At 34.6% G+C, this 17718-nt stretch overlaps 1 protein-coding gene across 2 annotated transcripts in view; it reads right to left on the reverse strand.

Moving 5' to 3' along the window:
• Positions 1-7163: 7163 nt before the first annotated feature.
• LOC115971322 (decapping nuclease DXO homolog, chloroplastic-like) overlaps positions 7164-17718 on the reverse strand; it is a 51419-nt gene continuing 40864 nt past the window's right edge. The window contains exons 1-13 of one of the 2 annotated variants that reach the window (XM_031091182.1): positions 13913-14394; positions 12947-13176; positions 12575-12640; positions 12375-12453; positions 12124-12203; positions 11993-12016; positions 11463-11584; positions 10363-10579; positions 10216-10269; positions 8585-8631; positions 8113-8197; positions 7916-7979; positions 7164-7513 (exon numbers count right to left, since the gene is read on the reverse strand). In XM_031091182.1, coding sequence (XP_030947042.1) covers positions 7410-7513; positions 7916-7979; positions 8113-8197; positions 8585-8631; positions 10216-10269; positions 10363-10579; positions 11463-11584; positions 11993-12016; positions 12124-12203; positions 12375-12453; positions 12575-12640; positions 12947-13176; positions 13913-14285 — 1545 coding nt within the window. In that variant the 5' untranslated portion in view covers positions 14286-14394 and the 3' untranslated portion in view covers positions 7164-7409. Of the gene's footprint in view, positions 7514-7915; positions 7980-8112; positions 8198-8584; positions 8632-10215; positions 10270-10362; positions 10580-11462; positions 11585-11992; positions 12017-12123; positions 12204-12374; positions 12454-12574; positions 12641-12946; positions 13178-13912; positions 14395-17718 lie in introns of those variants that run through there. The other variant, XM_031091183.1, reaches the window with a different exon arrangement.

Consider the following 17718-nt stretch of genomic DNA (forward strand, 5'->3'; position numbering starts at 1 on the left):
ACTACAATTTGCACTAGTGTCATTGACCAAAATAGGATATAAAATCTGCATTACTGTCATCTCTTACTGCATACATGTTGATGAAAACTTTTAGTACATGGTTGGCTGTGTTGAATGACAGTGAATATACCTTGTAGGGCTGGACGATTCACCACAATGTCGGAGGCAAGTGCCAGTAGCTATAACTCCAACTATAGGGGGCATGTGTGTGACATGAATCAGTGCGTGTTGTGGACATCTTTGCAGCTCCATAATTTCGGTAGACGGTTTTATGGCTGTAGACATTGGAAGCCTGTAAGTATCAGCTACGCGCTTACTATCATTGTTGTTTCATGGTTAAAGTTGCTATGCTCCTCAGCTCATGTAATTACCAGCTTTGTTTAATATGCAGGGCAGTGACGAACATTGTAAGTCCTTTAAATGGTTGGATGGCATCCCATGTAGGCGTGGAGCTGAAACAGCACCGATTGTCATTGCGAAATTTACTAGGCTTGAGGCTGAGGCAGCTATGGCAAAAAACAATGAGATGGAAGCTTGTGCAATGATAGCAAACCTACTCCACAGGGAAAGAGTAGCAAAGCGTAGTGCTGAAAAAGCAAAGGTTTCCCTTCGTATGGCCAATGCGCGAGCACGTAAGTTGCTCTACTTATGTCATGGTTGGCAATTGTGGTGTTCATTATATTTTCACTTGGTAATAGGGATGTTGGATTACGGCAAATGTGTCTGCCATGACCTTTTTAATTTTTATTAGTTGTTTGGAAATGTATTATACATGTTGGGAGTGCCTTTTAGTGTAGGTGTTCGACCTGGCAATTGTATGTGTCGAATGACAGACTTATTGTATGATTCGTATACATATAATTGCTGTTTTGTAATGGTAGACATTTTGGTAGCATTCTTATTTTTTGTCATTCCTATTGTTTATGATTCAGTTGTGTTGTTAGTATATTTAAGCATTGATATGAATAAAAACAGGGCAAGCAGAATAAATTGCCAAAAGTTCAGTTGTGTTGTATCTGGCTGTACCAGGATAATAAGTGTACTATTAATAAAAACTTACGTGTTTATAAAAAAAAAATCTACACTTTTTAACAAAATAAAAATTAAGAATATGTTCTTATCTCAAAAAAAGAAGAAAAGTGCACTCTATATATATGTTAGGTTTGTAATATGTTTCAAAAGAATAAATTACTTATTACAAACAAAATACTAGTATAAAAAAAATTAGTCCTTTAAAGAAAAACTTTTTTGATAAAGCCTTTAAAGAAAAACTTAGAGAAACTCCTGATATTGTCCTAATCATTCCACATTGGAGGCTAATGCCACTAGTTTGTATTGTGAATAGACTTTGTTCTTAAACTCTTTTGGCTGTGTTAGTGTTTTATGAATTTCCCTTTCTACCAAAAAAAAAAAAAAAAAAGAGGATTACATGCCCTGTTTTGAGTTCCTATATATTTTACAAGGTGATATAACATAATTATCCACCTATAACCATATCAGATACACAATAATTGGTCCTTCAAAAATACTCCATTGCAAAAAGGTATTACATATAAAATGCATTGCGAAAAGTTATTACATATAACCATGTCCACTTGTACTTACATTACCAATAGGTATTACATACACTTACTTTAAAATTGCCAAAAAGAATTATATCATAAATGTCAATAGATTATTGACATTAGCCATTACATGTAAGCATGTGTACAGTTAATTTTAATTACAAAAAAATGCATCATAATGTCCAAAATGGTGCATCACGTGTCATGCTAAGTGACTTCTAGTCACGGTACCTAGACTTATACAAAAGTCCCAACAAAATGTCATGGGACTGGGTATTAGCTCTATACAAGTCCCAACAAAAAGGATGAATCCTTAGACATGCCAACCATTAACGTCGATGTCGCACGTACTCCTCCCACATGCGGTTAGTTATATCATCCCTGAATTCACCCATTGCTTTCTTCGATGCATTAGACATCTCCCTCACATGTCTTCTTTCGGCACTTGCACTCGACTCAGGAGAGTTCCCATTGTTTCTGGTTTGCATATCATCCCTACCAAGGTTCTCCCACGTGCTAAACAGAACATCCCTTCGATTATTGATGCGTATGAAATTATGTAACGCACAACACGCAGAAACAACTAAACCCTGACGATATTGCTTATACTTCGCCATGTTGCTCAAGATGGGAAAGCGAGCCTTCAAGACTCCAAAACACCTCTCAATCACCATGCGCAATGAAGAGTGTCTATAATTAAACAACTCTTTCCCCGATTTTGGTTGCCTAGTACTCCTCCTCCTGAATTCTTGGGCATGATATTGGGTGGCCTTATGTGGTGGAAGGAACGATGCACCAATGGGATACCCCGAATCAACCAAGTAATAGGAACCTACAAGAATAGCATATCCAAATCAATAATAATAAAGGGATTAAATTAGTAAAATAATCTAAGCAAAGGAACTATATTCTAAGCAAAGGATATAGTTTTTGTTTGTAATAATAAGGCAGTGTACTCTTGAAGAGCCATGGTCATCTCACTAGCCCTATCATTCTTCTTAGCAACCTTCTTCCCCTTGGTAGTAGGCTCTTCCATGGGACGTTTGTCCGCGCGTTGAGTTTGCTCATCAACAGTGGGATCATCTTGGGTTACGCCCTCCATGTTGGGATTGTAGCAATCATTATCATCCAACTGGGTACGATGTGCCTCACGTTCCTCATTGGCAAGTTCCTCTTCCAGGACACGCTCTTCATCACTATCTAGGGCTGGCGTGTGGGAACCAGTTGCAATATTAGGGGCAAAAAGTTGCTTAAGCTTCTCATAATCAGGACACCCTTTCTTCCGTAATGCAGCTGCCTTATTATCCCCCTGAAATAACAATATATACATCAAAATCATGTTAATATGAAATAGAAAATTACAAACAAATATACAAAGAATTAGGATAGTAAATATAACATACCGCAATCACGTTAGCCTACACCTCATCAGAAGCAGTCACCGTTTGGGTTGTCTCATCCCACCCCAACCCGGTATGCCTCAAAAGCTGGCCCCACTTTCTTTGTTTTTGCCTAAGCCTATTATGCTTGTCTTTCACTTGCTTAGGGGTGAAACCCTTCCCAGTTTGCTCATTTAGGGTTTTCGTAATTGATAACCAAACTTTGGCCTTAAAGACACCATGTTCCATGTTCCCCTTTTGTTGTTCATCGACCATGAGGTCAATGAAAAGATGTTTAATGTGGGGAGGCCACTTTTTCTCGTCAACATCCTGTGTTTCTTGTGCCATCTAATACAAGTTTCCCAACACAATTGCATATGTTAATATTTGTATATTCATAGTTCTATGAATTGGCCACTAAAATGATTCATTTATAGAGTTGTTTGGGATTACAATTAAAAAAAAAAAAAAACTACAATAGCATGTGATTATATGGAGGGGATTCATGAGGCAGGTTCAGGATTGGGATTTTTTTTCCTTCTTTAATAATTAAATAATGCTTCATGTAAGAAAAATGAAAATTATATAAGGAACCGAAGCACACAGGCAGTGTACTAAGTAACCAGCAAGAAAAAGAAAAAATGAAGAAAAATATGATTTATAAAATTTTGAGATTGAATTATATAATTGTGGAGCTGAGTAACATATTATTTAAATCCTAGATTTTAAGTTAGGTTTTGTTTTTATTAATATTAAACTTAAATATTTTACTATTTTGCTAATCAGTTATTATATTGAGGTTGATTGAAATAGTCTATTATAGTGTTGAAGTTTTAGGCACTCTTATCAGCCTTATGCTTTTCCCATGGAGCCAACTGACAAGACAGATGTCAAAATTATCATGGATGCACTCAAAATAAAGAATTCTTAAGACATGGAACTAGAAATAAGGTGAATACTCGATAACATTGGTGAGGCACATTTTATGTCTGAAAACCTGCGGAAGAGTTAGACAAATATTTAAAAATCATTTTTATGATTATAGGTCCAAAGTTTATGCCAACAAACACGACTCAATTGAACAGACTTAACAGGCACAGATCATCTGTGTCTTTAAAAAGAATTTTAATAATTTGTGCTAATGGCTCGAAAGTGCATCTGGATTAGTTTTGATTTTTCATGGAACAAGCACCTGAGCAATCTTGGGCTAGTTTTCACCCCTATCTGAATCTGGCAGCATTAACACACCATAAGACAATATAAAATTCTTGTAAGCGGCGACATTGATTATCTTATTACCCGGCCCTTTAAATCAGTACTTCTAAGTCTGCTATGGTCATACGTTGTTGTTTTTTTTTTTTTTTTGGATAAAATGCATCTAATAAAAATAACAATGTATATAAACTCTTGCATTATAGGCTTCCAATCACAAAATCTTCAAGAAAAATTTCACTTAAGACTAAATATAGTTTGAAAAAAACAAGCTGTCCAAATAATCTAAATAACAGCTCATTCTATACGTTATTAAGAGTATAATACAAATGATTATTTGTTTGTTTTTTTTTTTTTTTTTTCACTTACATGCTCTGTTTTGGACCTATGGTATTAGAGTAAGATAATACAAATTTTCCCTAAAAATCCATATGAGAAGAATTCAATCAACATGTCTCACAAGCCACAACCAACATCAGTACTTTAAATCAAAAACCCCTTTCACATCCAACAAAAAACCCAAACCAGACCAGGGACATGGAAAATGGAGAGGGAGAGAGAGAGATTTACTGCACCTGGGAGATAATATTGCACCTGGGAAAGGGAGAGAGAGGTATGGACACGGTGATAGAGAGCTACACTCGTCGGTGAAGATTCTTGCCTGGTTCAGAGCTTCGATGAGGCGTTGTTCTTCAAACACGGACGATCTTCTCAGGCCTCGTTCAGTCTTCGAACACGGACTGTGGTGCCATGGAGCTACCTCGCTGGGGATGAGGATGGAAGTGAAAATGAGAGGGAAGTGAGAAGAGGGAAACTTTTTAGGAAAAAATTTTCAAACAAATGCAGAGTAACAGGGAAGCAAGCTCCAACGGTCAGATAGATGGGACAATTCACTGGTCGATTGGGGCCCACTGAGACAGCTTATTACGAAACTGCCACTGAGTCATGGGTGATGAGTTTTGAAAACAAGGAAAATGTGTTTTCATTTTTGGTCTTCATCACTCAGTTTTTTGAGTGATAGGATCACCAAAACTGGATGACCAAACATGAGTGATGGTGTCCAAACAAAACATTTTCCGTGGGTCCCACAAATTTTGGATGATGAGTGATGAAAACAAAATCATATCACTCAAAACTCACTCATCCAAACAACCTCTTAACATTCTAGTACTTTTTACCCTTTGCCTTCTTGGTTCTATACTTCTATTTTGATTCAACCATGTTTTGTAATCATGGCCATCAAATATCATGGTTGCATAGATTTTGTAAAGCACAATAGAATTATATAAATGTTATATAAAATTATATAAAATGTTTTATTGTAATTTATATGATTAATCAATCACTTGAGTGTTGTATTGATCATTAATAATTTCTTTTAATTTATTATTATTATTTTTTTAAATGTGCGCTTCACATCGATTAGGCACAAAGCTTGTGCTTTGCGCCTAAGCTTCAAAAGGCCTTTGCGTTTAAGTGCACTCAGCGCTTTTAACAACATAGTGCAGATCTCCTATTTGTTAACAATTAAGAGAATTTACCAATTGACTTGGTTTTACATGAATTTAGTTTTTAAATAATTTATTATTGTATTTGACCCATCTAAGGTTTGGGTTCAAGTAAACTAGTTAAAATTTTATTTAAATAAGCATTTTTTTTAGCACATGAGATATGATCCTATAACAATTTAATTAATTTTAATCCAAACTTTAATTAGGAGGTTAAAATATTGCTATTGAAAATTTTGTAGGGCTAACTTGTGATATAATAGTCCAACTACTTAAGGGCAAAGTGAAATATCTTATTAGGAAATTGAGGGAGTAAATTTGTCTACAAATTACCAAGTCTATTAACTAAACCTTAGCGATTTTAATTTCCTCCAAGCTTTTAGGGGTCAAATTTAACAATTAAAAATATATAGACTAAATTGTGACAAGCTAAAAAAAAAAAAAAAAAAAACTAGTCGTTTCTTTATTTATTTTTGTTTGCTTTTTTAAGATATGCCTCTTAAAATGTTACATATATAAAAAGTATATTCATTATAAATTCAAAATATATTTAACTAATGACTAATTTAATTATCACATATATAATATTATTTAGTAAAACTAACAAAATAAATCAAAATAATATATGTTTATAAAAACTCAAAAAGTGATAATATACGACATATGAGATAAGATAATAATTTTTTTTATCATATTCATCATCTACCCAATCAACTTCATCTTAGTATAAAAAAAAAAAAAATAAATAAATAAAAAAAAAACAAAAAAACACTTCATCGAAGTCAATATTATCACCATGTTCATCATCTTACAAAATTATTTATTCATTCATCGTTGTCATCAACGTTTACTCCTCTTACCAAACTCGAGTTTCACTTAAAACACAAGTTTGACAAACTTGAGTTCCAAAAAGATGCTACATAATAAAATAACTTTGACCCAGTGCTTTTTTCCTAAATTGTTTATAAAATTATGCTATTTGACAAAAAATGCCCATTTGATGGCTTATTCATAGTATAGAAATCAAATTTGCAAATATAATAATAAAGTGTCAAGTGTGTAGTCTAAATTTTTTAGGAAAATAAGGAAAATAAAAAAATCATGAGCATGTTATTTTATTGAGCTCAATTAAATAGTCCAATAATTTTGTATCAAAAACAAGTCTAACAACTTGTTGGACTCAAAAAATAAAAATAAAAAATTTTAAATCTCTATGTCTATGTATACAATTTATAAACACTTTCAATACACTCTTATAATACAAAACTTTTCAATACACCCTTACAATACAAAAATTTTTATATAGGATATGTATCATATACCGTAAGATACTAACAACTATGGGTAAAATATGACCATGCCCATAAATCCTGTTATATATATAAAAGAAATGATCAATCGAGAGATCAGACGATTTAGACTGATTTGGATTGCATTTTCTATATTAAGTTGCAAACTACGAGATGATATCAGTAATTTCATTATTGAGAACTATGAAATAAAAAGACAGGAAATTTTTTTTCGTTCTCTTCACTTATAAGTTTAGCTGACTTTACAAATTACAATAGTCAACACTATTTCGACCTCCATTTTGGGGTAACTTAGTGAAGAGGTAATCTGATAAGAGCATGCTTTTGTTTCTCAAAATGACGATAAAATTGAGTCATAATTTAAGTTAATTACTTAACCCCACTCCATTTCTTTCTCTGTGTGCTGTATAGAACAGTGGGAAGTCTACAAAATGTTTACAATTGTTCGACATGTTTAGTAATTACATCTGGGCAAGATTGGGCTTGCAGAAGCTCTAATCGGGTGTAAGGGTGAGCAAATTGCAATATGTAATCTTCATCTGAAGCCACAAAATCAAAGACACATAAATTAATCATCTGATTTATGAGAAAACACTTAAACATATTGAAAGGTCAAGAAAAAAAAATCTGAAACTCACGACTATTGTTGGGAAAAGCTATTTTGTTTGGATTTGGAGGAAAATTCCTTTAACCCATTACCTAGCAGTTAAAATGATCATCTACATATACTTTTCATCATATGACCTACTTATTAGTCACGTGCCTTGTTTAGATGGATTAATGAGTCATGTGATTTAGTACACATAACGGTCATTTGAATTGCCATGTAATGGGTTGAGAACTTTGTCGTAATAAGATTCCATTATCTCCCACTATTGTCTCAGCAACCAAATGATAATGGCATACAGGGCCCAAAGCAAAAATAAAGGTGAGAAACTCACTCTCTTTGACTGTTCCATAAAGCCAGCATAATACCTCGTCAGCAAATGCTAGGCAGACTCCTCCCTGCCAGCCAATTTTGTGAGAACCAGGAGAAGAAGGTAAGCAACACTAAAAATTAGTTCATCAAGACATGTAAAGACTTGCTGAACATCAGTGGTAATCATCATGCATGTATTTGCAGCAAAAAAGTTTGTACCTGCCAATAGTTCTTCATTTTCACTCGCTGTGTTATGTCCTTGGTTCTTAGTCTCTCTGTTCGGACAAGTCGGCCAGCATCATCCCTGCAGCACCAAAGCAGGAATAGTTAACAGTTCTGAATTCAAAGGGCAGATAATAAAAATCCATGCTACTGTAAACCTAGCACCAGCATAGAATTGCAATAGCATGTGAATCTGGGGTTAAGAGATGGAAGAAAGAATAAAGAGAGAGAGAGAGGGGGGGAGGGGGAGAGAGGGAGTTGTTTGTAAGAAAGAGGCAATGATGTTGCCCATTTTACAGTAAATCCAAATATTACAAACTTATATCAAAATTTCAGTGGATTGCTATTTCCTTCAATCAATCCCATTCCTTTCTGATTCCACCATACACTTACGTATGTGATTTTTTCCTCCACAAAATAAAGGGAAGCAGTAAGCAAGCAGAAAAAGATGATGCAGTAATGAAATTACCTAAATCCAATAACAATATAAGGAACACCTGCTAGGAAAGATTGAATCTGCAACAGTTAAAACAGAGATGTTAATTCTTTTACACTAGATAGTAGATACAGAAATAAATAAATAAAAATAAAACAAATATTCCAATGACAGTGCAGGAAAAAAAAAATCAATTCAAAAGACACACCTCTCAAAAAGTCAAGATATAGGGGAGTTTTTTTCTTTTTGGAAACAATAATGAAGGATAATAATGAATTAAAAAGCACAAAAAGGGCACAATCCTACACCAACTATCATTTCAGGTCTGAGGTATGAAACCAGAAATTATTGTAAAAATTATCGCAAACCAGATTTGGGGAAGGTATACAAGAGAAACACCTAAAGAAAATCTAGTCTCTAAAAATATAAGAGGTCAATAGACTCCAATAAATTAGAAAAAGAGAAATAAGAAGTAGCATTCATCCAATCACACAGAGAAGCAAGATATAGGAGAAATGTAAACTATGGAGTCAAAAATATAAGAAAGGGTATAAAAGAAAAATCCGGTTAACTCAGCAAAGCACTAAATTCCAATTGCCTGGGATTCAAATAACACACAGGCCATACATTTTGCAGATATACACACAAGCATAAAAATCAATATTATTAGAATGCCTTTTTAAAATGCTTAAAGGCACAAAAACCAAGTCAAGGTCATATCCAAAATTAAGTGAATAACTTCTACTTCTATTCAATGCTAGAGGTTGCTAGTAGGCCTTGTAGCTCAACTAGCACCTCCTGATGTTTTCAACAAAGACATTTAGGGTTCAAATTCCCCCACCTCCAACTATCAAAAAAATAAATCAATGCTAGAGTTCATCACCAAACCTTAGCTGTGTCTTTTGCAAATTAAAGTTTGATTGTCACAATCAAAAAATTATTTACCTTTCTGTAAATGCACTAAGCTTCTTTCCATTGACAGCATTGAAGATTGCTTTTAATTTTGGTTAAATATATGATCGATCCCTAATAATTGGGTATGGTTCTATTTTAGTCCCAGCGATTTGAATAGTTCTTTTTTAGTCCTCAAAAAATTGTAAATGTACCAAATTAGGTACATTTACAATTTTGGAGCACTATATAATAAACTTTTCAAATCATAGGGGCTAAAATAGGACGGGGCCCAAACTAGGGACCACATGTATACTTTATTTAGCTTTTAGTTTTTGAATGACACATTGGTTTAATTTCATCTGATGGAAATTAACCACCCAAATATATTTTAAAATACAGTTTATATATAATAACACATGAGAAAAATAACTTGAAAAGATTTTTTTTTTTTTTTTTTTTGATAAGTAATAATAATACGTGAAATTGTCAAGTATGTAACCTAATTTATATAGATTCTCGAACCCATTTCCCCTTTAGACCTCCAAGTACTTTGTGCACAGGAATGTGCCAATTCAGCTACAAGGCTTGCATAATTAAAATGACATGCTCTATCTTTTATATGATTTATTCTAGTATATCAATATTATAAATACATGCTGAGTCAGATATCAACGACCACCAACTCACACATTCCCATGCATAAAGGCAATAATTCTCAAATGAAAAGGAAATATATGAAATTCATAGCTGTATTAGGAAGTCAACTTTACCCAAATCCTGAGCAGTTTCTCTTTCTCATATCTTTCCTCAGTATGATAATCCAACTGCACAAAAAAAGACATTTACAAGCCATTAAAGTATAAATAATGTTGAGATTTAAATATCGATATTCAACAGAAAATGATGTGCATTTCAACCTCGCGATTTGTTTTCAACTCCACATAGAACCTCCTTCCATCATCAGTTGAATCACAGCAATCCATTTCAGCACCCATCAAAATACGATGAGCCCCTAGTTTTGTTTTTACCACAGAACAATATTCTACGTTAGCATCAATGTGATGTATCCCTTCTCCATCAGCTCTTCTTGGATCTTCAGTGGCAAGGCTTTCAAAACAGTATCCCCAATAACATCTAAATCAAAAAGACAACAATAAATTAAACAATGTTCACTTCCCCCAATAACATCAAAATCTAGAAGACAAACAAAATAAAACATTGTTCACTTAAAATTAATAGTAGAAAGAGAATGTAAACAAATGACACAACACTCTTAAACATGTGTGGAGATTTTAGACCAAGTAGATGAAGTACACCAAAATATTATTTAGAGTTATTAAAGAGATGCAATATGAGACTGTACAGTGACGTCATCTAACAGAATTGATTGGTCAATAATATTTTCCCTTTGTCTTTCATTTTTCGGGTTTAATGCCTATCTCAGACAAAGCACTTGTCTCTCATCTATACTGGAATAATCCTCAGTACAGCTAGTGAACCAAACAATGTTTTCCTCCCAATGTTGAATTACTCACTCTCCAGCCAAAGACAAATACTTCTCCCATTTGATTTCAAACTCTTGACTCTGTACAAAACGGAATGAAAATAGGGAGAATTTTTCTCGATAGTCACAATTACTATAATGTTTAGTAGAACATTAATAACATTATGGATTCATCTTCAACACCTCCCCCCAACCACCACCCCCCCCCCCCTCTCTTTTTTTCTCTCCCTGCACTCTCTTAAAGAAAAAGAAGAATCTTCTAATGAAACAGAAAACTGCCTCAAATGATCCAAGAGGTATACTTTTGCTTTTCAATGAACCAAAAGTATATCTGTGACGTAAGAAATATTCCAAGCATCTAAAAATCAAGAAAATTGCATAAGTAACAATTGTCTACTCCGATCACAAAGAAGTCAGACCAAAAGGTTTCTGCCTTGTCACCCTTCTAATTTCCTTTTAACTAAGAATCTCACATCTGTGTTATTCTGAAAATAAGAAGATATGAAGCAATACCTTCGACGTTCCAATTCACTTTTTGGCCTTTCTGGTAGCTTATGTACATCAAGATAGATGACCCCGTTCCTCTTATGCACACCCATCTCCCAAGGCTCTCGAAGATAAGCAGCAGATAATATCTGCAGAAAAGATGAAAAAAGCAGTTGAAGCACTATTAGATGCTGCTCATCAACCTAACCAAGTTCAGGGGTTGAATACCAGGAAAAATTGACCAATCATAACTACCAACAAAGAATAGTAGATAAATTCTAGTAACATTCTTATGATTAAATGAAAGCATATTCACTTCCAATATTCTATAATTTAATCAATCTCTTCTATTCTTCCTTATCAAGGATGCCTCGTTAATTTCTGTGTAGTTTAATTATTTTTTCTTCCATGTCCATGTGTGTGTGTTTGGTATTCAAATGTTGTTTGAGTATATCTCCTGGCATCAGCCATCCAAGGATACAAAAAAGTAATAATAATAATAATAAAAATGAACATAAAACCAGTCGTAAACATTGCTAAAAGGTATTAGGACTTACCTTATTAAGGTTGTTACGAAAAGTCTGCAAAAGCACCCCAGAGAAAGGAGAGAGAAGGAAAAACCTTTAGTAAATAACCTCAATAAAAACACTATAGGCTTGTGAAAGCTAGAGTTATAATGCATTCATACCACAAAATGCATGTTTTGAAGAGGAATATTTTTGTCTCTTATGCAACCAAGAAGATCACCAAAACCTTCAGAGCCCAAATCTGGTTTAGAGAGGGGTGGGGGGGGGGGGGGGGGAGGGAAGAGTTGCCTTCTTACATCAGCCACATACACAACCCAAAAATAAATGCATATATAAAGATAAAATTCAATATTTTCAAATAGAAATCTCGTTATGCTAATTCAAGGTTGCAATATTTGGGAAACAAGCATACCTTTTTTTTCAATAAAGGTATCAAAACCTTCATTCAGATCAGCTCCAACATCTTCAGAAATTAGACGTTTAAAAAGCCTCTAGTAAACAGAATAAGGAGTGATGTGAATGAGAAGACCACAACCACAAATTTCATATGTACACCAACTAAAAGAAGTTTACAAGAAAACTAATTTAGAGGTCCAAACCCATAAAACTTACCAAGCTGCGATCATCGAAGTGGACGTCTCCCCCTTCTACACGACTATAGCAAGCAAGTTCGCATGGCTATTGGATGAAATTAGCAAATTCAGTGACGGATAAGAATCAACAAAAATGTCCAATTACAATCTGTTTTCACCATCCAAAAATTCTTTATTTTATGTTGCTTTCCTTACAAACCATTATAATGAAAGCTATACAAATGTCGATACAATTGTGGAGCAATCAATTACCATCTGGAAAGATCTAGGCCAAAGTTTTTAAAAAGGAGATATGGAAATTAATATTTGGTGGAAATCTCCTTTTACAGCATTAATATATCAGACCTAAAAAGTGCTTGATCAAATTACAAGAAGAGAAAGCAGTTCCTACCTCCTGAATATTAATACATTTTCTTGATAATGTTTCTTCACTCTTTGAAAGCTTTAGTTCAGAAACAAAACGTTCATCACGACCATTCATAAACTTAGAACCGAAACCAAAGTTCTGTCTCTGAGGAAAAGGTCCAGGTCGAGGAAGGAGGCCTGGTCCTCCTCTATCATTTTGCCAACGGCCACGCCCGCCTCTACTGTGGTTGTTAGGATTGCGTACAGCAGGCAACACTGCCAAAGGGGATTTCGATGAGTTCACTCGGAAAATACAAAATCACAAAATTTAGAGAGTGCAAGAGAGGGGAAGGGAAGTGACAGGGCCTTGCCTCACAAATTGATTAAAAAAAATACATTTATCACTTGCGTTCAGTAAGATCAAGTTAATTGGCAATATGTAACCACTTATAAGATTGCTACAAGCAAATGCAAGGAACAAATACTCTTAAGCTATTAACTTTTATCATGTTGAAGAGCACAGTCAGTCACATTCCAAAAAGGCAACACCATTGTTCTCGAAAGCTGATTTGAAACTAAGTTCTACTTCTCTGTAGCCAACCTCCAATGTCTGGATATGTCAATGACTCAATCTTAATAATAATATTCACAACAGTCTTTAAAAGGCTTTACTTCATTCATGTAGCCAGTATTAGCCATATCATTATAAACTCACACCAAAATATTTCATACTAATGGAACAAAATAACCAAGCTTCTTTAGTCACAATTGAATTCAAAGCTCCAAGCACCCAATTTTATCACAAAATGTTCCCTTAGTATGTTGCAGCAAAACAATCACAACCGCTACTAAAACTAGCACAATAAAATAAAGCAAAACAAGCGATATTAGAGACAGAAGAACCAACAAGATCATAGAGAAGCAGTCATAAAAACAAAAACCCAGATGGGGGGAACGCTTCAAAACCAAAGTAAAACCAGAAAATACGAAAAACCCATGAAAGAAAAGTAACCAGGAATAGAGAAAGGACTAATCGCAGTGGTTTTGCAGTAATCTTCATTATCAGAGCCAAACAGATCTCTATCGTCTTCTTGGTAGCCATGAAAGTCTCTACTGTTAATCTCTACCTCTTCATCGCCGTTCTCCTCTACTCCTATTACTTCTTGTTCTTGCTCTTTTCCACTGCTCACGCTCCTACTGGGGCTGCTTGAAGCTCCGCCGTTGGATGAAGAAGCGGAGGACGATGACGATGATGCTGCCGATGAAGACGAGGAGGAAGAAGAGGACGACGATGATGATGGCGATGATGAGTGGGCCCCACCATCTGGTCGTTCGTTTTCGTAGTCTTCTCCGAAGATATCTACATCTTGTTCTGAGAAATCCATGGTTTTTTTAAATTATTTTTTATCAGTTATGTGGGTCTGTCTGTGGTGGTAGCTTGAAATTTTGATGGGGTGGGAGGGTGAGTTGGTGGACCGTGACTCGGTTTGATTCGGTGAGTCGCGGGTTTTTAGTTTTTATGCGAGATGAGAGTACACGGCACTGAGTTGGAATTAACTGGGCCGATCTATTGTTATTGGACCCTGCGGGCAAGTTTTTCGAGCCCAATAATGAAAATTAAACCCTATAATTGGTTGGAGCTCAACAAGGCCTGTCACAATCAGATTATATGGGTTTGTTCAGCATCGTTTAGATGGACCTTAACTACAGCCCTCAAATCCAAAAGATGTTCAATAGTTTGAAAATTGTGGTCATGAGTCATGACAAATCACATAATTTTTTTTTTCCTTTTTCCTATCTTCTTCCTGACTTTCGTTTTTTCCCGGCAGAGATAAGCAAATAAAACCATATATCAGTACGCTGACAATCTTAAACGTACACTATATTATAAATTTTATTACATAAGATCAAGACAATACATAAATACATTGAAAATGTTCTAAAAAGAAAAGAAAAAGAAATACTACATTAATTGAAAATGGAACAAGGGAGGGAAAACAAGGAAAGACTAAACAGGGAGGGACTCATGAGTAGCTGGCGAGTCCACAATAACTTCAATAGCATCATCTAAAGCTCCAGCATCTGAACCCGGCTCCTGGGATTGTTGGTACCGTTCAATAGCTTCAACTTCATGTAAATTGTGCCACCTAGTAATAGTTGCCCTTATTATGATGTAAATCACGGGAATGCTAGTAAGCACGTTTTGTAGCCAGAACAGGAAGCTCCCAAGAACATTTAAAAGCCAAGAATAACAAAATGAGATCATTATAATGATTGGGTAGGCATACCAGAACAGAGCTTGACGGAACACAATGGAGACCAGTAATAAAACAGTGAGGCAGGGGTCAAATTTTCCAAATCTTACAATTATGTGACCTGTATCGAGTCTGAGGGGCACTTGAATGCAGGTGAAGGGAAAGATGAGCAAGAGAATAGCAAGAGTAAAACTCTTAATCCAAGTAGGATGACCAATTGTGTCGAAGGGTTCCCAATCCCAAGCACTTCCTACTTGAGATTTTAGGATGTTTATGGCAAAAAGGAGGGCGTGCCTTAGATCCATGTATTAACTCCTAAACCTGTGCTTCCATGTGATTCTACTTCATACACTATATAGTAGTGCAACTACTCCTAGCTTTTGTTTTGCACCCAAGCAAGTATTCTAGAATACTTGCCAGGAGAAGGGGCCCCATTCAAAAAAGCTACGTTAATAGGGGAGAAGGGAAAAAGTCCTTTTCACCGTTGGATTGGTGTATAGTTGAATCGGACGGCTCATATTCAAGGTAATGTTCCTTTCTGTTTGTTTTCATTTCAAGCTTTTTGGTTTTTTCCGCGATGGTTCGCAACAGGCGTGCGCACGTTGGGAATTGAAATAAAAATAACATACTGGATATAAAGATTAATATCTTTTTATTATATGTGAATTTTAATAAATTTAACATTAAATTATATTTTTTCTTATGTCTTTCATGTTTACAAAATTTTCAAAATATTAAAGATCAATAATTATGACATCAATCAAATGTTTAAATTTCAAATTTTCGTAGTCTAAAATTAGGCATAAAAAATAAGTTTATAGATCAAATTTTATATCCGATTGGTATGAAATTTGACATATGTGTTAAGAATGTAAAAAACATGCAATTCATCGGTTAAAATTTAAAAATATGTAATTATGTTAATTTTTTTATTAGGAGTTGTAGCCAAAATTTGTCCATATACACAACATATAATTTCATAAGATTCATCTGGATATGTATCAAATACATTATTATAGTATGTTGTTGACAACAGATTTTAGGATATATTTTGCTTGATCTTCTTTTACAGGATTAGTAAATAAATCTTTAGAAATGCTTAAAGAAATTACAAGAAGAGAAGTAGATAGGAAGAGAAACAGTAGAATTGCTTTCCTACCTCCTGAATATTAATACATTTTCAAGAACAAAATGTTCATCGTGACGACCATTCATAAACTTAGTATGTGTTTGGATTGAGCTGAAGCTGCGTCTGTGTTTCTGGTTTCGCGTTTTGCCTTTTTTTTGTGTCAGTCGCAACATTTTACTAGTCTTCTATGAACAGTGTACTCGTGTACTGTTCACGGGTCCCACAAATTCTACTTTTCAGCAACTTTTTCATTAAAAATGGGTCTCATAGTACTATTCACACATTTAAAAATTATTTCGCTACAGTGTTTTCAGTTTCAGCAAAAATAAGCTCAATCCAAACGGACCCTTAAGAGTTACAACTATAAACAAAGTTCTGTGTCTAAGGAATGTTAAGCTAAAGCCAGCTAATGCTAAGTCTAAGTCCACTAATGGCTAGTTTTTCAAATACAGAAAACAAGGGTTTTAATTCAAAAGGCAACAGCTAGTGTCAGAACGGTGCCGTTTCTCTTAAGTAATCAAGCCACATGTACATTAGTGTAAAACACGAAATGGTGTTGTCCTTGGAAGCCAGAAAATAGTTGGAATTAGGCGGGAAATTCAGTTTTCCTCTCTTGGCTGTTGAGCTCAACTGCCTCCGATTTTCACGGATCAATTTCGTGAATTATGGAGATATAATTATTCAGTTACTAATTGATCTTGTATATAAATAGAAGAACTGTAATAAGAATTAATTATGCAAGCATTTTTCATAGAAATCTTTCTTGAACTCTCTCTCTTTTTTCTCTCCCTCTTTCCTCACTATTCTTCTTTGCATTTTCTCAATTTGCTTTTTTCACTAGTGTTACTGCTTGAAAGCTTTATATAGCTTTTCTTCATGGTATCAGAGCAATCGATTCCTACTAGTACAAACTCAACAATGGCAGTTTCAATTTCAACAACTTCATCCTCCACTATGTCTCCATCAACAACAACTTCACTAATTAATTTGGTCAATCGGCCTCTATTATTGTTTTCAAACATGGCTAACATAATGACTGTTAAACTTGATAACTCAAATTACATAGTTTGGAAGCACCAGATCTTAACGATGCTAGAGACCTACTCGATGATTAAGCTTCTTGATGAATTTTAGCTTGTTCCAGAAAAATTTCTTAAAGATCTTTCTGCAGTTACTACTGTACTCAATCCAGACTATCTTATTTGGAAATCAAAGGAAAAAGCCTTACTTACCTTTATCAGCTCAACACTAACACCTTTAGTTCTTGCTTTAATTGTTGGTTGTTCTTCAGCTTTGGAAGTGTGGAGAGTTTTGGAGAACATATTCTCTTTTATCTAGAGATCTTAGGTTATGAATCTCAAGGGAGAATTCCACAATGTCAAAAAAGGATCGGATTTTGTAGATGTGTGTCTGCAGAAGATCAAGGTCATTAGA

The sequence above is a fragment of the Quercus lobata genome, chromosome 12 (genome assembly GCF_001633185.2).
Source record: "Quercus lobata isolate SW786 chromosome 12, ValleyOak3.0 Primary Assembly, whole genome shotgun sequence".
NCBI lineage: Eukaryota > Viridiplantae > Streptophyta > Magnoliopsida > Fagales > Fagaceae > Quercus > Quercus lobata.